General features: G+C 46.0%; 1 protein-coding gene across 5 annotated transcripts; it reads right to left on the reverse strand.

The window, feature by feature from the left end:
- Positions 1–2,190: 2,190 nt before the first annotated feature.
- Positions 2,191–22,251, reverse strand: GMEB1 (glucocorticoid modulatory element binding protein 1). Of its 5 annotated transcripts, none has more exons than XM_077837709.1 (10): positions 22,217–22,251; positions 18,276–18,440; positions 16,461–16,573; positions 15,312–15,436; positions 9,603–9,706; positions 8,901–9,058; positions 7,338–7,466; positions 6,137–6,274; positions 5,425–5,547; positions 2,191–4,381 (listed from the first exon to the last, which is right to left on the reverse strand). In XM_077837709.1, the coding sequence occupies exons 2-10, from the start codon at positions 18,401–18,403 to the stop codon at positions 3,678–3,680; spliced, it is 1,722 nt and encodes a 573-aa protein (XP_077693835.1). In that variant the 5' UTR covers positions 18,404–18,440; positions 22,217–22,251; the 3' UTR covers positions 2,191–3,677. The 5 variants fall into 5 exon arrangements, with proteins under 5 accessions (XP_077693835.1, XP_077693836.1, XP_077693837.1 ...); XM_077837710.1 differs by lacking the exon at positions 22,217–22,251 and adding an exon at positions 21,869–21,891; XM_077837711.1 differs by lacking the exon at positions 22,217–22,251 and having other exon boundaries at positions 16,461–16,543; positions 18,276–19,422.
- Between the last annotated feature and the right edge of the window lie 789 nt (positions 22,252–23,040).

The raw sequence follows: 23,040 nt of genomic DNA on the forward strand, positions 1-23,040 counted from the left end.
CTTGATGTCATAAGTTATTAGCTCTCCTTCCTCACTAAGTATGGGACCTCGTCTTTCTCTTGTTCGTAATGTATTTAAAGAACCTCTTTTTATGTCCCTTCCAAGTTAACTCACTTTATGCTTTAGCCTTTCTGATTTTGTCCCTACATGCTTGTACTGTTCTTTTGTACACCTCCTTAGCAATTCAGTTCTAGGATTCCTTTTTGATTTTCAGGCCTCTTACTATTCTTCCTATATTTTCTTCACATCAGAGTAATTTGCAGTTGTACCTTTAATATTGTCTCATTGAGAAACTGCCAACTCTCCTGAACTCCTTTTTCCCTTAGATTTTCTTCCTCTGGGACCTTACATACCAGTTCTCTTAGTTTGTTAACGTCTGGGTTTTTTTTTAAAGTTTCTGGCCCTTATTCCGTAGCTCTCACTCCTTCCTTTCCTTAGAATCATGAAATCTGTCATTTCATGATCACTTTCACCCAAATTACCTTCCACCTTCAGATTCACTACCAATTCCTTCCTTTTTGGTCAGAATTGAGTTTCAAATGGCTGTCTCCCTGGTGACTTCCTCCATTTTCGGAAACAAAAAGTTGTCCCGAATACATTCCAATAACTTATTGGAAATTGTGTGTGTTGTGGTATTATTTTTTTCCAACAGATGTCTGGGTAGTTAAAGTCCCCCATTACCACCAGGTCTTGTGTTTTGGATATTTCTGTTATTTGTTCTAGAAATTCCTCATCCACTTCCCTGTCTTCCTGATTTGATAGTCTGTAGTAGACCCCTACCAGGTCATCATCCCTATATTTTTTCATCTCTTTTATCTTTACCTAGAGACTTTAAATTGGTCTGCTTCCCACATCAGAACAAATGCATATATTCTTCCTTTTTCATTGCCTGTGCTTCCTGAACAAGCTCTATCGCTCTATACCAATCTTCCAGTCATGAGACTTATCCCACCAAGTTCTGTAGTGCCAATTAAGTCACAATTTAGCATATGTACTAAAACTTCCAGTTCTTCCTGTTTATTCCCCATACTTCTTGCATTTTTGCATAGACAGCTAAGATATTGAGCAGATTCCACCCCTGATTTCCCTCTTATTGCTCCTAGGATCCTATTGTAATTTTCCAGGTTACCCGCAACATCTAGCCCTCTCTTTGGGTTGTCTGTTATATACTTACCTGTGGGCCTTTGATGTACCACTGTGGGCCAGGAATTGTATGGATGGGAGTGAGGGGGTCCCATAGTTCCTCCAAGAACTAAAAACAGTGGGGGTGGGAGGCTGATTAAGGCTAGTAGCTGCAACTGTAAAAAATTGCAGAGAGCAACCATGCTCTGGGGTAGTTGGTATGGACTGGTTAAAAGTGGGTTTTCCAGCAGCCAACAAAGGAAGAGCTTTTGGTATAAAAAGGTTGAGTTTAAACTGGCACAACAGGACCTTCTTTTTGATTCAGAAAATGGACAGGAGCTTTTGTCTGGGGGCAGGGGGGGAGCACATCTTGCAGAAGGATTGGAAGGACTTTGGCTTGGTAGGGCCCAATAAAATGGATCGGTGACCTCTGGTGAGATTTTAGCATGTGGTTAGGAACTTTTGGTTTTTTTTGTGTGTTTTCTCCGCGATGCTTTCTCCCTCAGAATAAATGTATTTTGCTTTGTGACGGCTGGCTATTAACTGGTATACACTGTTGTAGCCCCGGGGGAAAGATTCACAGAATATAGAATATCAGGGTTGGAAGGGACCTCAGGAGGTCATCTAGTCCAACCCCCTGCTTAATCACAGGTGCTGGCCTCTGGTCAGCCCTGCTGGGGAAAACACAGTGAAGTGCAGACAGACTGCAAGCCTAAACCCCCAGATATGGAGGAAGAGAGACTGGGTCTCTGTCTGAGAGAGGTAATAGCTGGGAAGCCAGAAACCTGTAAGAGGGTGCCCTCGAGGAAGACCTGGGGGGGGAGGTGCAGGGTTAACCCTGAAACTGTGACAAGATGATCTGGTGGTTCAAGCTGTGGTCTGGGACTCAAGAGATCTGGGTTCAATTACCAGCTCTGCCTAAGACTACCTGTGCAAACAGGGGCAAGTCAAAGGGCCCAATTCTCCTGCCTTGCACCTTATGTTATTTATAGCCATACAGGGTGGTTGTAAAATGCTACCAACCTAGCATGATACGCCCCCTTTACCCAGTGACAAGCTACAGTCGAGTGGAAAAATCAGGCCTTTAATGTCTGTCTCTAATAAATAATATTTCCTTTCTCTCATCCTTTGTTTACAGTGTAAGTGCTACACGTCATGGACTATTTCCTATGTGCTGGTGCAGTGCCTTGCAAAACAGGGCCCCAATCTGGATTGAGGTGCTATTAAAATACAAACAACAAATTCACTGTAGTCCTTTCCATTAATAATCTAGATGCATTTAGATTTTTCCTTTTAATGCAAAAAAAAAATTAAAAAATAAAATAAAATAACCACACACCTCCTCCTTTCCCTCCCCCTCCGGGTCTATTTCTGTTGTTACTGTTTTGCTTAATATATTTCAACCAAGCAGATTTCCCCCAGCCCTCCCAATTCCCCACAATTCAACAGCTGAATTAAAAATAGATTCCCTCCTTCCCTTCCTCTCTCCACAAAGAAACAAAAAGAGCCCCCCCCCCGAAGTGGTGGGGGGAAGGGGGATGCTGAGGCAGTCACAATGCTAAAATAATATGCCAGTTCTAATCCTGCAAATAGATTAAGGGAAAAAAAAACCTCACACACCAACATGTAGCAACTAGCAAGTACAGTTTCCAGCGTGCGGCATAAACAGATGGGGCTCCTGCCCCATGGAGTCCAGCTCTCCCAGGAAGCAACAGCACAACACACGCTTTATACATCCAGGAGGTCAGCGCTATGCTAAAGGGAGGGCTGTGTTTTTACCAATGGGTTGATTCTTCTCCTTTATGCACCAGGCTTAAGCGATCAGTGTCTTGTAACAGTGTCCTGCGGCAAAGAAACTTACAAGGCCTGGGAGGGAGAAGGCCAGGAAGGGAAGAAGCAGGATTTGGGTGACAGAACCCAAAAGCAGCTTAAGCACTTTAGCAGCCAGCAGATCTGGAAAGGGAAAGGGAGAGCAAAGCAAAAAAACAGAAGAAACAAAAAAACCACAGGGTGTGGGAAAGGGGACAATGAACACTCAGTCAGGGTTGCTGCTTCCTTGCCAAAAGCAAAATACCAGCATAGTTGATAATGAGGAGTTGGACAGAATTCCCTTCCCTGGGAAAAAATAAAAATGAGGTACCTGTTTCCCCCAAAGCAACCATCAACCCCTTCCAGCAGTAAGATCAATGCTCCAGTTACTGGCCAGAGAGTCTCTCTCAACTAAAACAGTCCTAGCAATGATCAGGCCTGGGCAAAAACGAGAATATGGGCTGTATCACTGAGCACTCTCAGGAAGGAGAGGGGCTCTCCCCTTCTGGTCTGCAGAATCACTTCTCCTTCCTCCCTGCAGAAACAGTTGATTTTGTCCATCACTCCATGAGATGGAGCCTTTTCTTGGGCCTCTCCGTGTTTCTCCAGCTTCTTCCATTTTTGGACTGTAAAAATGAAAAAGATCCATGGCAACGAACAGGATGACTGTCAAAATGAAAAAGTTTAACCAAGAAGAAAAAAAAAAACCCAACAACCCATCCCACCAATGAGATTTGCCTTCCTTGCTAATCCTCCAAGACAACGATCTCTACATTGTGCACCTGATGCTGATGGTCCTCAACATCTGCCACCATTTTCTCCTCTGTCCTCAGCTCAGTTTCCAGAATCACAGCTTTGCCCTCCGATTCCTCAGCCTCTGCTTCAGGATCTGGTGCTGGGTCTATCTCTATGATGGTCTGTCCGTCTTCTGAGGTACCCTCAACAGCTTGGATGGTAGACGTCAGGCCAGACTCCATGGCCACCAGTTCCACAGGGTTCACCACTGCGGCCACATTAGCCAGGCCACTGCTGTCCTGCATAGCGGCTGAGCTCAGCAGGGCCAAGCTGGAGGACGGATGAAGGGTCACAGTGTCAGATGAACTGGACTTGGAGGAAGACACCACGGTGGCATATCGGAAGAGCTGTGAGGATGGCAAGGTGTGGAGAGTCACTGGGCTGGATCCCTGGCTGATGGTTGCCACCGGAATGTTGCCCACTGAGAATTGCTGTCCCATAGGTGCGATGGCAATGGGTGAGATGACTGTGAACTGAGGCTGCTGGACAGGGGTGGAGGGACTCAAGACTGTGGCTGAGGCCGGGCGCTGCAGACGAGGTCTCTTAGGGGGTTTCGGAGCACTGACTGGCATCAGCACCACGTTCTGGATCGTCTGAGACTTCATCTTCTGATCCCTGGCGAGCTTCTTCTGCTCCTCCAGCTGGCGTTCCAGGTCTGCCAGAAGAATGACAATACAGCATATTCAGATAAAGCTTGAGTCACTGAAAACAGAGGGAGATATTTAAAGGAGCTCCATAAAATCAGCAACATCTGGTCCCACATATTATTTATTTTGCAGCGGGGCATCTCAGATGTCCAATAAGGTGTTTCTCCTCAATCCGCTTCAGACAAAACTTTGTTCAAGACCAGGGGCCAGACTGACAATGGCCCTGCAGCTTCAGCAACCATTCACACCCGTGCAGAGTGGAGGCAGAACACTGCCTTTCTGATCAGGTAGCTTTTTACACGTTTTACACCCACGTTGCATTTGTGTAAATGGCTGCACAAGGTGCAATGCAATGGAGAATTAAGGACCAAGGTCCTTGGGATTCCCCTTGTCTCCTAATTCTGGAGTGGTTTTCTACCTCTACTTATCTGCTCACAGTCTTGTTTTCACTGCCGAGAAGATGGATGCCATTGCTGCACATGCCTGTTCCAGCTAGGAGAAAGCGTGGCAGTGAGAGCTATCTTCTGAGCTTGGTTGGGTGCCATCTCAGGATGGATGGCATTCACGAGCTGTCGCAGGGACTGGGAGTCCCAAGGCCACTCCTGAAGATGGGTCTCCAGCACAAACATAGCTCAGATAAGGATCTTTGGGGGATATAACTGAAAATAAGAAGCAGCATCAGCCATTGTGGAGCAGACCAGAAGTCCAGCAAGGCCAGTATCCTTCCCTCAGCAGTGGGCATACCTTATACTACACACTCCCTAACACAAGGGACTTTGGGGGATTCCTACTTGATCCCTAGAATGGATGGAGATTCAAGTGCACGTGTTTCATGATGTAATATGTCAATAATTTCCAGTGACACAGGATAACACACTAGTTGCATGTTGGTATATGGAAAAAAAGGCAAATTTAGGTTTTAAATAAAGGGAGCAACATATTGCTTTGCACTCAAAGTCAAATAGGAAAGTGCATGAGTCACATCAGCTCTAGAGAGTTGTGATGGGACACCAGGTTTCATTAACAAATATTTCCCAGGCATTGACCATACCTGCTAAAGTATAAAGAAACTGCTCTTCTCCCTGCTCTGTTTGGCTTTTCCTGTTGTCCAAAACTTTCTTGACTGTGTCCATCAGGCCAAAAGTGTGGGCCACATTATTCAGGACTGCAGCATCTGCAAGAAAACCCCACATGGGTGAGTGCCTAAAATTCCTTAGACAGCCTAAACTTCCAGTCAAGGAGCCAGGCAGATGAGATTTATTTATTATGCCTAAAATCCTCTAGTGCTTTCTATTAAAAGTTCTTCATTTTTCCAGAGTGCAATTCCAGGAGTGCTGGCTGAAGAGGGCATTCCCAACCCCGTGGACATCCAATGATGGCACAACTCTGTTCATATCAAAAGAAAGACCTGTCACTCAAGCAGCTCTGAATCGCTTCACATTAAAGTATCATCTGTATATGTTAGACCACCCCCTACAGTTTTTCTGCCCGTAATGCTGGCAGTGTCATTAGCTCTCCAGCAATAGCGAAGGTTGCACAAGTTTTTCCATTACATACAACTTTCTGAAACTGTCATCTATCTGTCCAAAGGTGAATTAAAAACAATAAATAAAAAATCATGGGTGTAACTAAAAAGAGAATTTGACTCCAGGAGAGGATTTTGTGAGTAGGAAAGGGCCAGTTTTCCCTTCCCGTCTCTGGCCATAACCACTTTTTCAGTAATCCTTTAATATCAACACAGAGGCGGCTGGCCTCCCACCCACCTGTGATCTGGAAGGGAGATTGGCCGAGCCTCTGCTGGACACCTTTCAGCACCTCTTCTATTTCTTTCTGGATGTTGCAGACGACCTCTTCCATCAGCCCCACGTCGGCTATTCCTTTCCAGAACATCAGCGTGTCCTCTGGCACAGGAAGAGACAGGAGGGAGAAGAATTCGACACGTACAAGCATTTGGCATTTTCCCGCAAGGCTACATTAAAACCGTTCCAAGAGCAGCGCGCTGTCATGCAGCAGTAACTTTGGAAGCCGGCTTCTAATCTGGCCATCAGGGTGGACATGACATGCAAAAAACAAAAAACAAACAAAAAAAATGGATCTGGGAAGTAAACATCACTAGTGAGGACTTTCATACAGCTTACGACTTTTAGAACAGTACTTCACTACCTCTGCCTGTCTGCACAAGATACAGTGTCTATGGTCTTCACCTGCTGGCTTGGGGAACTCTGCCTAAGCTTCTGGACAGGTATCAGGAGGGCCAGTGAAGCACCTGTAACAATAGCGCAGGGAGAAAGTGGATGGCTCAGAGAACTGGTAATATGCTATGGAGGGCTTTGCCTCTAGGTCAGTAGTTTGAATCCAGCCATAGCCGAATAGGGACTGAACGTGGCACTACTATGAAGTTTCAGAGTAACAGCCGTGTTAGTCTGTATTCGCAAAAAGAAAAGGAGGACTTGTGGCACCTTAGAGACTAACAAATTTATCTGAGCATGAGCTTTCGTGAGCCGATGCATCCGATGAAGTGAGCTGTAGCTCACGAAAGCTTATGCTCGAATACATTGGTTAGTCTCTAAGGTGCCACAAGTCCTCCTTTTCTTTTTGCTCTGAAGTTGTTCACTGGCCTTTGGAAAATGTGTGGGTGGTCTCTGCCCAGTTCCTGATAGGCCAGTGTCTATTTCATAAAGAGTTACCATGTCATAACAGGCACTAACTGACCTGCTTGGTCATCTCAGCAGAGAGGCCAAGGACTGAATGGGCTTTAGAGACTGAACTCACCCCTTACTCACAATAGTGGGCACCGTGTGTGTTTGCAGGGGAGAGGGGAAACTTGCACTACTGCTGCCTAGGTCAGACCTGTTCTGAGGACGTTAGTCTCCCAGGCTGTAAATCTAGAACCTTTCATCAGCCTTAAATTCACTCCGAAAATTTGGACGAGTGGTGAAGAGCCAACAGACATTATGAACTTACCCGAAATCTCCTCTGTGTCCTTCTTGATGCCCTCCTCAGTGGCCATGGTGACAGCAGCCGTCAGAGCAGAGTTCCATTCAATCCCCTCCTCCATGCTCTCCTCGGACAATGCAATTTGGGTGATGCTCCCTGCAAAAGGATCCAGAAGAGGAAGCTTCAGCTCTCTAGGCAGCACCAGGAATTTCATGCTCCAATCAGCAGCTTTACTTTCCACTCCCCCAGTGTTTTTCACTCTCTGTCAGGCTATTTGTATCTATAAACCAAACTAGCTAAAAGCCGATCCTGTTTGTTGTCAGTGGAACCATATCTATGAAATGCACTAGGGTTTGTGGATGGAAAGCTGCTCCCTGTCCATAGAGTTAACCAGAGACCCATCCTGGTGTAAAAGTAGCAGAAGGGATCAGAATAAAGGAGGGAACTTAAGGAGCAAATTGGTCAGTCATTTCCCTGCCTTGTCACATTGGGAACATAGGACTCTCCATATCTGATCAGAGCACTGGTCTATCACGACTGGCATCATACCTCATACACTGGCTGTCACTTCAGACTTAGAGGAAAGTAACCTAACCAATGGTATGATAATGTACAATGGGGAGGAAATCTCCTTCCTCACCTCTGCAAAAGATTGGCTTATGCCCCGAAGTATGAGATTTGATCAGCCTTATTTCAGCATTCTTAGTTAAAATGCTATTCGTCATTCAAAGTCTTCACCCAGAGTAATTGATTCATTGACTTTTTAAATAACATTAAACTTGGAAGGACTCTTGTTTTTCATTTTTATTCTGAGTACCAGCCTGAAATGGCAGCACCAATGCAGAAGCCATGCACCATGTCGGTAAATGATACCAAAAGTCAAGGTGTAGGGTTACCAACTACAGCATGTGGAAAACAGGACAAACCAGTAAGACTACAGGTGGACATATGCTGCCAGAGGTAGAAGTGGGAGCCAGATCCCAGCTGGCTGGGGTTTTAAATGTTCCATTTGTTTATTTTTCAGAGTAAAAAGGCCCATCCAATACATGTCTGAGCCACCAGAAATCCAGTATACTCCTTTTCACATGACCCTCTAATAGGCCTGCAAATAGGACATGCATCAGGAAAACCACTGCAAGCGGGTCTCTTTCAACTGTTTTTTCATGTGCTGTTTTGTGTTCCACACCCAAGCACTTTAGAACAGAGATTGCCAAGAGGTCGGTTACCAGCAGTTTTCCGCTGGGTCCCACAGCTGTCTACATCCACCACCAGTGCATCGCCGGCTGCTCCCGACCCTGAACCTTACAGTGTACAGTTCGTTGCTAGATCCCACTGATCCCCACTCCCAGCAGACTCAACAGGAAGCTTCACCCCTCCCAGGAATCTTTTGAAGCAACTTGGGTGCAAGTAAAAAGTAATCTGAGATGTGGGACTGCACTAGGAGAGAGGTGGTGGTGCACTGCATTAGGACATTGCACACAGAAAGCAAACAGAGATAACTGGACAGTCTCAGTGAGCAAGAGGCAGGAGGGAGGAGGGAAGTGCTACAGGGTAACACATGGCATTTCTAGCTGTCTTTCTGTCCCCTACCATCAGCTGATGTGGGAGTCTGCACCACACTTGTTTGTTGCCCCGGCACCGGTGCTCTGGCACTGCTGATCAGGAGATCAAATTTGGTGCTTCGACAGGTGTTGGTGCAAACCTTGTCATGCTGGTAGAAGTCGATTTGCCCAGAGTCCATCATCTTCCTGTGCACAGAATGGGGAGAGAACTATGCAATGAACTCAGCTTGGATCTCAGCCTGAAGAAACCAACAGGTCAGAGGGACAACTATGACTGCATGGGGAGGAAGAAGAACAAGAAACCCATCTCCCTTCCACGAGTCCCCCAGAAGATCTTAATTGAAAAACAGTGGTCCTCATGTCTCCATTCCCCAACTTTGTATACATGGTTCTGGCCCTGTGACAGTACCCTTATGCCCCATTAAATACCATGCAACCCTAACTGTATATGTTCACCACATTAGTTCTGGGATGTAAAGTGAAATCCTGATGCCAGTGAAGTAATGACAAAACTCCAATTGACTTCAGTGGGGCTAGGATTTCACCATAAAGGTCCTGCAGGCTGCTGGCCATCCATATTAAAAGTGATCTGCTGTTCCATCCACTTTTTCTCGGTAAGAGATTTAACTGGCATGTATTGAAGACACAGAGGCAGATGAAATGTCTGCAAAAGATTCTGTTGCTGCACTGGGGAAGTACTGAAGCTGGCTACAATGGTGGACAGTCCTACCTCAACATGATTCCTCCAAGGCGAATGGCTCTCTTCCAGTCCTTCAGGGTAGACTTGCCAGCCAAGTGAACAAAGTGCTTAGGGCTGATCAACTGGTCATTAAACTAAAAAAAACAACAACAAAGAATTCAGCCAGGCAGAAAGACAGATCAACAAAACCAGGAGGGAACATTACTTTAAATTAGCACACTCCACAACCAGAAACCATTAGTCAGTTCTTCTAGCCCAAAAAGAAAAGGAGTACTTGTGGCACCTTAGAGACTAACCAATTTATTTGAGCATAAGCTTTCGTGAGCTACAGTTGAGCTACACGTGAGCTGTAGCTCACGAAAGCTTATGCTCAAATAAATTGGTTAGTCTCTAAGGTGCCACAAGTACTCCTTTTCTTTTTGCGAATACAGACTAACATGGCTGTTATTCTTCTAGCCCAATATCTTGTCTCTAGCATCTTTTAAAAGTGGAAGTCAAATCCTAGTGAGGTAAATAGAAAGGAGCATAAACACTGCCAAATTAAATGTAAAAATGTAATAAGAAAAGCCAAAAAGGAGTTTGAAGAACAGCTTGCCAAAAATTCAAAAAGTAATAAACAAAATGTTTTTTAAGCACATCAGAAGCAGGAAGCCTGCTAAACAACCAGTGGGGCCCTTGACGATCGAGATACAAGAGGAGCACTTAAAGACGATAAAGTCATCACAGAGAAACTAAATGAATTCTTTACTTCAGTCTTCATGGCTGAGGACGTTAGGGAGATTCCCAAACCTGAGCCGTCTTTTGTAGGTGACAAATCTGGGGAATTGTCACAGATTGAAGTATCACTAGAGGAGGTTTTGGAATTAACTGAGAAACTTAACAGTAACAAGTCACCGGGACCAGATGGCATTCACCCAAGAGCTCTGAAAGAACTCAAATGTGAAATTGCAGAACTATTAACTATGGTTTGTAACCTGTCCTTTAAATCAGTTACTGTACCCAATGACTGGAAGATAGCTAATGTAACACCAATATTTAAGAAGGGCTCTAGAGGTGATCCTGGCAATTACAGACTGGTAAGTCGAACGTCAGTACCGGGCAAATTAGTTGAAATAATAGTGAAGAATAAAATTGTCAGACACATAGAAGAGCATGAATTGTTGCTCAAAAGTCAACATGGTTTCTGTAAAGGGAGATCATGTCTTACTAATCTATTAAGAGTTCTTTGAGGGGGTCAACAAACATGTGGACAAGGGGGATCCAGTGGACATAGCATACTTTGATTTCCAGAAAGCCTTTGACAAGGTCCCTCACCAAAGGCTCTTACATAAATTAAGTTGTCATCGGATAAGAGGGAAGACCCTTTCATGGATTGAGAACTGGTTAAAAGACAGGGAACAAAGGGTAGGAATAAATGGTAAATTTTCAGAATGGAGAGGGGTAACTAGTGGTGTTCCCCAAGGGTCAGTCCTAGGACCAATCCTATTCAACTTATTCATATATGATCTGGAGAAAGGGGTAAACAGTGAGGTGGCAAAGTTTGCAGACGATATTAAACTGCTCAAGATAGTTAAGACCAGAGCAGACTGTGAAGAACTTCAAGAAGATCTCACAAAACTAAGTGATTGGGCAAAAAATGGCAAATTAAATTTAATGTGGATAAATGGAAAGTAATGCACATTGGAAAAAATAACCCCAATTATACACACAATATGACAGGGGCTAATTTAGCTACAGCTAATCAGGAGACAGATCTTGGAGTCATCATGGATAGTTCTCTGAAGACATCCACACAGTGTGCAGCAGCAGTCAAAAAAGCAAACGGGATGTTAGGAATCATTAAAAAAGGGATAGAGAATAAGAGGAGAATATCTTATTGCTGTTGTATAAATCCATGGTATGCCCACATCTTGAATACTGCATACAGATGTGGTCCCCTCATCTCAAAAAAGATATACTGGCATTAGAAAAGGTTCAGAAAAGGGCAACTAAAATGATTAGGGGTTTGGAACGGGTCCCATATGATGAGTAATTAAAGAGGCTAGGACTTTTCAGCTTGGAAAAGAGGAGACTAAGGGGGGATATGATAGAGATCTATAAAATCATGAGTGGTGTGGAGAAAGTGAATAAGGAAAAGTTATTTATTTGTTCCCATAATATAAGAACTAGGGGCCACCAAATGATATTAATGGGTGGCAGGTTTAAAACAAATAAAAGGAAGTTCTTCTTCACTCAGCACACAGTCAACCTGCAGAACTCCTTGCCTGAGGAGGTTGTGAAGGCTAGGACTATAACAGGGTTTAAAAGAGAACTGGATAAATTCATGGAGGTTAACTCCATTAATGGCTATTAGCCAGGATGGGTAAGGAATGGTGTCCCTAGCCTCTGTTTGTCAGAGGGTGGAGATGGATGGCAGAAGAGAGATCACTAGATCATTACCTGTTAAGTTCTCTCCCTCTGGGGCGCCCGGCATTGGCCACTGTCAGTAGACAGGATACTGGGCTGGATGGACCTTTGGTCTGACCCAGTATGGCCGTTCTTATGTTCTAGCAGTAGCTTCAGTTGAAGGAGACTGCAACCTCCCAAAAACACACTTAACCGGCAAGGTAACAGTAGGTGGTTATTGAGAGCAGTTCCTTCCTGAACCCCTTCCAGGAGATCATTTTACATCCTGATGCATGTGATTTGATACAAATATGTAAAACACAATCCAGCACATTTACAGGGATGTTCTATGACTTTTCAGCAGGTGGTCCAAGCAGATCAAGCCGAAAGCACTTTCCCTAGCACTTTTCAGTGCTGCCTTAAAGGTAGCTTTACAGTCCATGAACAAAATTCCTACCATAAACAGGTGCAATTACCTTTGAAGTCAGTGGTAGTTGCTCCCATTTACTCACAGGTTCACAGATTCCATGGCCAGAATGGATGAATGTGATCATCTAGTCTGAATTCTTGTCTAATGCAGGCCATACAACTTCCCCAAAATAATTCCTAGAGCAGAGCTTTTAGAAAAACATCCAATCTTGATTTTAAAAAATTGACAGTGATGAAGAATCCACCATAACCTTTGGTAAATTGTTCCAATGGCTTATTACCCTCCCTCTTGAACATTTACACCTTATTTCCACTATGAATTTGTCTAGCTTCAACTTCCAGCCATTGGATCATGTTAAACCTTTCTCTGCTAGATTGAACAACATAACCCTTCATACCAAAATCAGAGAACTCAGATGTCGGTCATATTGTGCACTGACATACACCTGGGGCTAACTCATTGACTTTTCTGGGTTGCATGCAACAAAGCATTTGGTTTGGCATATGCTGTATTGTAATACGGCCTGTCCTTACTCCCACTGAAGTCAATGAAAGTAATACCATTTAATTCAATGACGCAGTGTTGGGTTAATAACTAACAATATATTTGAGAGATGAGCCACAACCAAAGCTCTATAAACAAACTTCAGATGCAGACATAGGTTTAGATCTGAGTTTGTAGCAGAAGTCTCTCTCTGTAATGGCCTGTATCAGAACAACAAACCTAAACACCTGGAACTTTGGAAAAGTTTACACCCCAAGTTCAAGAACATTTAGATTTGGATCTACCTATAATAAAGATCCAAACCAACTTGGATCTGGATTCAGAGTTTGGAATCAGGGGACTGGCCTCTCTTTAAAATTAAGGTATCTATTCAACATGCAAATTGAAACACTAAAATGGTCAGTGTAAATAAAAGCTGATTTAATCGTTTGTTTGGCTTTTAACCCATCTTCTCATCTGCTTCCATTAATTCCATCATCCTCCTAGTTATAAAGTGACGAGTGCTTTAAAAGAACTTTTTTAAAAATTACCCTTTTAGCCATGCTTAAATCATACTTCTAATCCTTTAACTCCCTTAATTAAATACTTTAAAGTTTAAAGTGATGTACACATCTTATTTTTACTAGGCTGAATTAGCTCCGTGTGTCAAATGACACTACACCATCCGTGTGGCATGAGCATTTTGCTTGGGAAATACCCTCAACTTTACCTCCCACCAATAACTGAGATATGCCCTCCTAAAAGCCAAGCTGTAAAACACTGAAGCCACAAAGTGCACATCAGCTGCAGGAACCCCAGAGCTCTGCACTCAGTGTTTCTGGCCTGCATGACTTGTCTGAACATACAGAAGCACACACTGGCATTAACCTTAGAAGCTTATCACACTGCCAGCTGGGGGACCCGACAGCAGGATTCCCTTTCCCCAGCCAGCATGTCACGAATGGAATGCTTGAGTGGGGCCTGCACTACTTCAGGAATATTCCCCAATGACCCTAAGAACCCTTCAATGCAAGGTGGCAAAGGGTCCACTGTTCTGTAACAGCAACGCCTATCAGACCTGACCACCTTACTATACCTAACACACACAATTTCAGAGTATTTATCCCAAAAGGGTCATGTGAGGTCTCTAATAAAAGCTTATGACATACTGATCCTCATCAGCACTGTGAGATATATGTACTGATCATATATAGAAGTTGTGTATATGTACCTAAAATATGTTTTAGAGCCTTTGTCCCAGGCAGTGTTGACAAACAGGTTTTGCCAGACAAAAGGGTATATATTCGCCTGTCTGCCTAGGTCCATATGTAAATTAAGCGTCATAAGACAAGACAGTGGAAGCATGTTTTGCATATGGAGTCAATATAGGGATGTGAAGGCAACTTGGAGCCAGCACACGAGGAAAGGAACCTGATTCTGGGGCAAAAACAATGAATTTTGGGAAATATAAGGAGAGGCAAAAGACTTTTTGTTATCCAGTCACTAAGGAAAACCCCTGGCAGAGAGGGCTTCTTGAATATTTGGATCCTGGTTTGTCTTAGGATAGCTAACTCTGCAGAAGACTGACCCTTTGGGGGTTAATCTACTTGATTATATAGGAAAGGTCTACATTAACAAGCATAGACCCAGACTGTGTTTTATTATTTTGTTTTATATGTAATTATTTCTGTTTCCATTATCCTTACTCACTGTCTCTTAAATCTCAGCCTTTGAAAACACATTGACTATTTTCTCTATAAATATATCTCAGTGCTGTGATGTTATATTGGAGCTGACCCACAGCTGAATCAAACTGGTGTGAGCCCTCTTCCTTTGGGGACAGCTTACCTGGTATTTTCTGTGAGTATCCATAGACAAGGGCTGGATACTACAGGGCATGGTTTCAGAGCGGCTCAGATACACCTATTGTTAACCTGCAAGGCAAAGTGAGGGCTGGCAGAGGCCTGAGGAGATTGTTTGGGCGGCTAACAGACTCCTGGTATCAGGGAGCGGACGCCCAGTTAAGCACCAGCAAGTCTCTCTCACACACACAGTCCTGGGCACCCCTAGAAACCATCACAACATGGCTCCAAGGGAGTGTGATGGAAGAAAAGAAAGAAAAAGCAGGACTTTAAACAGGGATCAACAGCAACCCAGAAAGACAAGGGGGCTGAGAACCTTCCACCCTGAGATTCTCCCTGAGAATCTGCTCGTAGCCTTGCCTCTTACAGAGACAAAACCAACTCCCATGTTTGGGGCCCTGCATGCTGCCAACGCAAATTTAACAAACTCCAGTGTAGAGAGACAGATGAAATTGAGAGAGAGAGAGAGAGAGAGAGAAAGAAAATACACTGGAAGAAAGAAAACGACCTGCCACAGTCCCAGCTTCAGAGAGGGGATCTGGCCAAGGAAATCGGGCTACTCTATGGCAAACAAGTTACCTTGACGCACTTGACGTTAATTCCTGGACAGACAAACTTCTTCCAGAGAAGGATGGCTTTGCTCTCCCCACAGGTGATGGGGTAGGCAATCTCAATTTCATCGTTGGTTTCAATGGTGCTGGGGTCTGCAGGCAGAAGTATGGATAACATGAGATTTTCATTATTGGGAGCTCAAACCCCAAAGGTAGAGGTGTGACAGTCCAGTTTCATGAGTAGGACACTTCCTAATTCAGCAATACACCTCTTATCCTTCCCAGCCTCATAAAGCCAATGCAGGTAAAGGGTCCATTCTCCTGCAGCAGGTAACTTCCTTCTAAATGGCAACCACCCAAAGAAAAACGTAGATATTAGCAGAATCTGTCTGAACCAGAATCTGATCACCAACGCTAGCAAAACGCATCCAATGCAAGCACAAAGAAAGGTCACCAAGGGTCTGTAAGTAGAACCACATCCTGTCACATGGGAAATCTCAGTTTAAATTTAAGACATAGGACAATGTTCTGCTCTAGTATCTAAGCAGTGGGTCTCTGCTCCAAAAACCTGTTCCGTGCAGGTGCTGATCTTCTACTGACGTCAATGAGAGATCCACACACATCGAAGGGGCAGAATGCTAGAGTCAAGATCCACTGTGTGTTCTGAGAGAACTTTCCCCCTAGGCTCTTGCTCCTTGGGCTGGCAGGCAGCAATGCAGAGCCAGCATGCTCAGCTCATTATATTTAACCCAAACCCTTAACCTGTATCAATCCATACAAAGCAAGAAGCCAGCTGTTTGACAGGGACTGGCATAGACGCTCAGACAGTTCCTGTTGGGATCCACTATTCACACAAACATTGTGCAGCTAGCTTCTGTGTACCGAGAAGGCCTTCAAGGTAAATTTGTGGTTCCACTGAAACCAATGCAAGTTTTGCCATTGACTTCACTGGAGCCCACTGGATTTCACCCCCAGTATCAAGAGTCCTAATGGCAACTATAGCACTGGTGATCCAGGTGGGAACACCTCAAGACAATGCACTCTAGCTCCTGGGGAAAACAACATCCCCAACTGCTGATCCCAGTGGTGAGAGAACCCTAGTGTATTAAAGGTGCAAACCAAACTGCAAGTAATTCTGCAGGAGACATGTTTATGCCCACACCAAAGAGAAACTTACCAATCCCTTCTTCTAGTTTGTGTATGGTATGTGTTTCTACAGCCACCACAGCGGCACTGGTCTCAGAGCCCTCTTCGTAAATCCTGTTGTAAAAGTGTCCATCGATAAACAAACTATATAAATCACGGAAAAATTAAGATTCATAGCACAGGGTTAAAAACCTCATTTCATTTTTTGCTTACTTGTCCCTTAGGGACAAAATCTTGTTTTACAAACTTTTTTGGGGTGGGGGGGTTCAGGTATAAAAAATGAGTAATAGTCACCAGGGATTGAAACATGCATAGCTGTTACCAATGCTACGCTCCCCACCCCTGCACTGCTCCACCAGTAAGACTTAATTCTCTGCCTTACGTTTATACTGCACCTTTGCCTACAACCTCAGATATACATGTGGCATTTTGCATCACTGTATATCCTCCTTGTGATCACAGACTGAAAGATTCAGTTGTCATGCCTACAGGCAAAGGGACAGAGTTACTTGTTGTATAAATCTGTACTTTTAATGTTATGATTTTTATGCATGTAAAATCCCAGTTCATGTTGTACAAACGTTTTTTGCAATATATTTATTGATTAAAAGGCACGTAACTGGTGGAAGTCATCTGTCCCTAGGAAGAGACTGCCAATGTAGGGTACCATAATACACTACCATCTATTGTAGCTGCCAACATTTAGCACCTTGGCTTTATTATATTTCACAGTAGGGGATGCCAAAGCAGGCACAGATGTTTGTGTATGTCGATATAATTACATTATCACATAGGTGGTAGTTTCCATGTGATCCTGCATTTATCATGCCCCGTTGCCTGGCTCACCTGCATGCAGCTCATTAATCTATCTCCCCAAGCGTTGTTTTAACATTCATATCCCTGAGCAGCCATTAAAAAAAACCAACAAATTACTAGGAAACGTGGAATTCCCCTGTCCTATAATTACACTGGCCCAAAGCTCAGATACCATAGTGGCGGGCCCAGTATGTGACCCCAAATAGAACAAACTAAGATAGAGGGAGCAGTATTTAGTCCTCAAACAATGACAAGTTTAAGGTCGAACATCTCATGACCCAATAGGGCTAGAAGCAGAAGTATTATAACTTTTTATTTTAAAACACAACATATAATTAATCTGTGGAATTTATGGCTACAAGACATTCAATCTGAGATCTTAGCAGGATTCAAAGAAGGATCAGACACCTAGTTATGGATAATGAGAAAATCCAATTACAGAGCATAGGGTTACAAAATAAGGGATATAGATTTATGGCATAAACCAATCTCTGCTTGGGTTTAGGAAAAGGCTTCCCCTATGGACAGGTTATTCGGTAATTGTTCATTATGGAGATTTCTTGCACCTTCTGCTGAAATACTTGGTACTACCAGTGTCACACAGGATACTGGACTAGATCTGACCACAAATCTGATCTAGTGTGGCAATTCCTATGTTCCTAATCATTGCAAAGGGGAGGGATTCTCAGCTTCCCTCTGAGACACCCAGGGCTTGCTTCTAGCTTGAGAATTCCCAAGATGTTAAACCTTAAAGTCACTACCTTATTATGTACGTGAACTACTTTAGGTCATTGTTAGAAGTTAACATTTTAATCAGTTATAATTTCTCTTTTCCTCTAAGGCTTGCAGAACAGAATCAATCAAAGTATAACCCTTTCAGAAGTACCCCTTAAAGAGCATGCTGAAAATTGACATGCCTTGGATCACATACATGAGATTAGCCACATTGCAAACATACCCACTTCCCACACCTGTGCACTCACATGCGTGTCAATATTTTAGACTATGCAAAGTGACATGGATCACTCACCCTTGCTGCACTGGCTGTAGCTGTAATATCACTTGGGTTTTGGTATCTTCCGGGTTCTCCCCTTCATTTCCTTCACTTGGTACAACCACCACATCCCCCACAGGGACACTCACTTCGGCATTTGCCATCTCTCACATGCAGTCAAAGGGCTGGGTGGCAAGTGTGCTGTAGCGGACAAGCAGAGCCAGCTATTTACCCTGGTCTCATGGGAAGAACAAGAATGCTCTATGGTGTCAAAATGGAAGAGCAACTGTCGCCAGCAGTCCTGCCACAGTTAACAAAATGATATTGGACTGGTGGGAGCTGAGACGCTTACAGAAGAATGATTCTCAATCTCTGAGCAGGTGAAGGGGAGCACTAGTTGTTGATAAAACTCCATGCTGCAGAAGCAAACTGAAGTGCAACAGCTGCCGTGAAAGAGAAGGGGATAATGGGCTTCGGACGATGGGCATGTATAAGCCAGAGAGCACACCTCTCAGCTTGCAAAGCAGGCAGTTGAGACCATTTAGATCTGGTATCAATGAGACACAAAAAACAAGGAACCCCACAGTACCATATTCACAAACATTTTAACAGCAGACAGAATGCAGAGTGGAATTACCTGTACAGTGTAGTTTAAGAACCAAACATTACAAAATCAGTGCCAGCCAGGTCAGCACTAACCCACATGCTTGGTCTTGGCAGCAGACATGAGCGCGCTGGGAGACGGGTTTCTAAGATGGGGCTAATTTCCTCCTTTCCTTGGTTGCAAGATTCCTAGCAGGCAACCTGATACCATAATCTTTTATTACCAGAAAAATGTACAGGCGAGATCCTTCCCCACTGCATGCAAGCATAAATGTAAGACTGTGATCCTAGTGTCAAAGATGAGTTGAGGAGGGATGGGAGTAAAGATCTTCAGAAAGAAAAGGAGGACTTGTGGCACCTTAGAGACTAACCCATTTATTTGAGCATAAGCTTTCGTGAGCTACAGCTCACTTCATCGGATGCATACTGTGGAAAATACAGAAGATGTTCTTATACATACAAACCATGAAAAAATGGGTGTTTACCACTACAAAAGGTTTTCTCTCCCCCCACCCAACTCTCCTGCTGGTAATTGATCACTTTAGATAACCTCTCTCCTTACAATGTGTATGATAATCGAGTTGGGCCATTTCCAGCACAAATCAAGGATTTCTTCCCACCCCCCCACAAACCCACTCTCCTGTACGATAATCAGACTAACACGGCTGTTACTCTGAAAGATCTTCAGAGTGTTTTACTGAAAGCACCTTGAGTATTTGTTGTGCTTTGCTGGAATACTCTCTAGAGCTCACATGGAAAAATATACATGCAATTTTATTACTGGAGGAGTTAATTGCTTTTTTTTATTATTATTATCCTTGCATAAAAAGCATGGAGAGAGGATAACACATTATGTAATTTGTTTGAAGTAATTCAGGCTCCAGTTCAAGATTGTTCTCCTTGGATTTAAAATCCGCAACAGATTTGCACCAGTCTGTCTCAGAAACCATGTCTATTTCTCTACCTCATCTTGTCTAGCGGGCCTCCTCTCTGCTCTTCCCCAGTCTCACCATCCTTGATGTGAGAGCCTTCTCCTCTGCACCTCCTGCCATATAGAATAGCCTCCATGTATGTGTACATATTGATTGTCCCTCTTCACAGAGAGACCCAGGTTTACATTATTGAGTTGCTGGAGGCAGTGTTCTCTCATTGGCAGACCTCCAGCTGTGGCATTCCTTGCCAGATGAGATCAGGCTGAATCTAAGCCTGACTCTGTTTAGGTCCAAATGTAAGGCACAACTTACCAAGAAAGCATTTGCTTATGCGCCGACATAAAAAAAAAAAGCACACATCCCTGCTTCAGAAAGAAAGACTAGTTATCCTGTTTCAGATTTGCAGTGTGTTTTGGGACCAATCAGAACATGGCTATAAACATGGCAGAGAAGCGACCCGGAAGGAAGCAAGGAATAGAAACATGATGTGGCCAATGGACAAGTGGCCCAGTAAGGTTGTGGCTGCGTGGGATGCACGACTGAGAATTGATCAAGGAGAACATGGCAGGATCCAGCTATCAAATCAGTTCTCCTTTGTTTTCAATATTTCTTTGGCTTAGGTGGGTCTTGTCTGTGTCTAGGGGGAATCCGATCTACAGTCTCTGTAAGAGGGCACTCTGGGAGCTTCATAGCATATCAAAGCACCTAGTGTCAGATGTTACCAGGAAGATGAATCACTTGGGCTCAGGCAAGACAAATCTGCAGTGAAGTCTCCTCAGAGGGCTGAGTTCAGTTGCTTCTGGACCTGGCATACATACAATTGAACTGCAACTGCAGTCCCCATTCAGCACTGTAAATGCCCTAGGAATGGCAGAGTCCTATACCTGATATTTATTCTCCCGCAACTTGTGTGCCTGACATACAGGCAGATTTGGTCCCATGGGAACAATACAATTCTCTGTAGTTCACTTACTACACATCAGAGGCTGTATATTCTTGGGTCCAATGTTTACTGGCGTCTAGGGTTGGATTTATGAAACTCAGCATAACATTCCCTCATTAAGTGTTCACACATCCCACTGCAGCCAAGGTCACAGGATTAGAAATGTCTCATCCTTCACCCCTCCATATGGAGGTGCACAAACCCTAAAATATTCACCTTTTGGTAGTCAGGCTTTGGAGGGTGAGACCCCACATTATTTTCATTCTTTGGCTGTTAAGACAACATGGTGCTAGAACCTTCACCTGTCCTGGGTAGGGAGGACATATTCACACTTTTTATCCCCAGTCAGAGTCCCAGACCACGAGACCAGTCACCTTTTCAGCAACAGGACAACACAGGACTCAACCCACCCAGCCAAACACCACTCATCCATCTGTAGTCAGGGTCATAAGGGTAACACCCATGTCTGGGCCGAACAGAGCGCTACATGCACCCCCTATACACATACCTTTCACTCTCCAGTCTGGTGTAACCACTAGGGATTCAAAAGGCCCAGCCCCCCCCCACCTCCCGCAAGGCCTCAATAATCTAACACACAGATGGTCCGAGGATGCCCAGCCCCCTTCACACCTGCAAGGCCAGTAGACAACAGGCACCTGGCTGTCCCCAAAAACCTTCACACTGAGATCAGATGGGGCGAGCCTCCACCCTAACATCATCCCACAGGGACTGGGGAAAGTGAGGTGCCACCTTCAGAGTCAGGTGCCCAACGGGCCCGAGCTGCGCTGACTCTAGTCGGCGTGCGCGCGCAGGTGGGGGAAGGGGTCAGCCTATGGCGCGCTGGCTGGGAAGGAGCAGGAGGTATTGGAGGGCCAGCCCAGAACCCCTCTTCACCTTGTGTAGTGAAAGAGGAGAAGGGGGCAGGAGCTTTTTCAGGATTGCACCCCCACCCCCACCCCCCCCGGCTAGCAGGGCAGGGCTCAGGCAGCACAAACTCCCCCAGATGCCACCTGTGGCCTTGGACAACCGAGTGGGGAGGGCACGTGCCAGAGGCCACCAGCTCCACTCCCCGCCCCGAAAGGTCAGAAAGGGTCAGAGGTGGGCAGCCCCCGAAAGGTCAGAAAGGGTCAGAGGTCACCGGCCCCCTTTACCTAGGATACCCCCGGGGGGGGTCGGAGGGCCCAAAGCCTCCCCCCAAGGATGGTCGGGGCCCCAGCGCCCCCGCCGCGGGGCCAGGGGCGGGGCTCCCCTGGGGAAGGGGTGTGGCCTCCCCTCCTCCCGCCCCTCGCTCCAGGCAGGCGGGCGGGCGCCGAGCGGACGCAGCCACTCAGCCCCCCTTCCCCCCCCGCGGCGGCGCGACGTCCCTCTCCCGGCGGCGGCACGTACGGCGGCGGCGCGCTCTGGGGCTCCCCCTCCCACTGCGGCCGGACCCCCCCCGCACTCCGCGTCCGGGCCTGGCCCCTCCCGGCTCCCGTAGCGCGGCGCCCTCCGTCCCTTACCGTCTCCGAACGGCCGAGTCAGGGGCTGGGGGGAGGGGAGGAATGAGCATGCGCAGCAGGCGCGCTCGCGACAGCCCTCAGTCGCCAGTACTTCCGGCCGCCGCCTGCCTTAAAGGGGCCGCGGACCATTTACTCCTGTCTACTGCCTAAGCCGGCTGCGCTGCGCTCTGGGGGCTGGGGTGCGCCCCCCCCGCCTCCCCGGGGTGCCGCCCTCTCCAGACCGGGTCCTGTGCACAGTGCGGGGAGCAGCCCGGCCGGCCCCCAGGGCGATCACGTGGGACCCCTGCCTGGGGGGGCCACCCTCACCCCACACCTTGCCCCTACGGTGATCACGTGGGACCCCTGCCTGGGGGGAGCATCCTCACCCCACACCTTGCCGCTAGGGTGATCACGTGGGACCCCTGCCTGGGGGGAGCATCCCCACACCTTGCCCCTAGGGTGATCACGTGGGACCCCTGCCTGGGGGGAGCATCCTCACCCCACACCTTGCCGCTAGGGTGATCACGTGGGACCCCTGCCTGGGGGGAGCATCCCCACACCTTGCCCCTAGGGTGATCACGTGGGAACCCTGCCTCGGGGGAGCATCCTCACCCCACACCTTGCCCCTAGGGTGATAACGTGTGACCCCTGCCTCGGGGGAGCATCCTCACCCCACACCTTGCCCCTAGGGTGATAACGTGTGACCTCTGCCTGGGGGGAGCATCCTCACCCCACACCTTGCCCCTAGGGTGATAACGTGTGACCTCTGCCTGGGGGGAGCATCCTCACCCCACACCTTGCCCCTAGGGTGATAACGTGTGACCCCTGCCTGGGGGGGCCACCCT

This window comes from Eretmochelys imbricata, chromosome 19, assembly GCF_965152235.1.
Source record: "Eretmochelys imbricata isolate rEreImb1 chromosome 19, rEreImb1.hap1, whole genome shotgun sequence".
Lineage (NCBI taxonomy): Eukaryota > Metazoa > Chordata > Testudines > Cheloniidae > Eretmochelys > Eretmochelys imbricata.

Bases quoted from the DNA above. Each gene is read 5' to 3' on its own strand.
- GMEB1 (XM_077837709.1), bottom strand. From the start codon at position 18,403: ATGGCAAATGCCGAAGTGAGTGTCCCTGTGGGGGATGTGGTGGTTGTA. The intron at 7,467-8,900 runs GTAGGGGACAGA...ATCCTTTTGCAG, and splicing joins GACTCCCACATCAGCTGATG to GGAGCATCACCCAAATTGCA. The intron at 4,382-5,424 runs GTATGGTCAATG...TTCTTCTGGCAG, and splicing joins GTTTCTTTATACTTTAGCAG to ACCTGGAACGCCAGCTGGAG.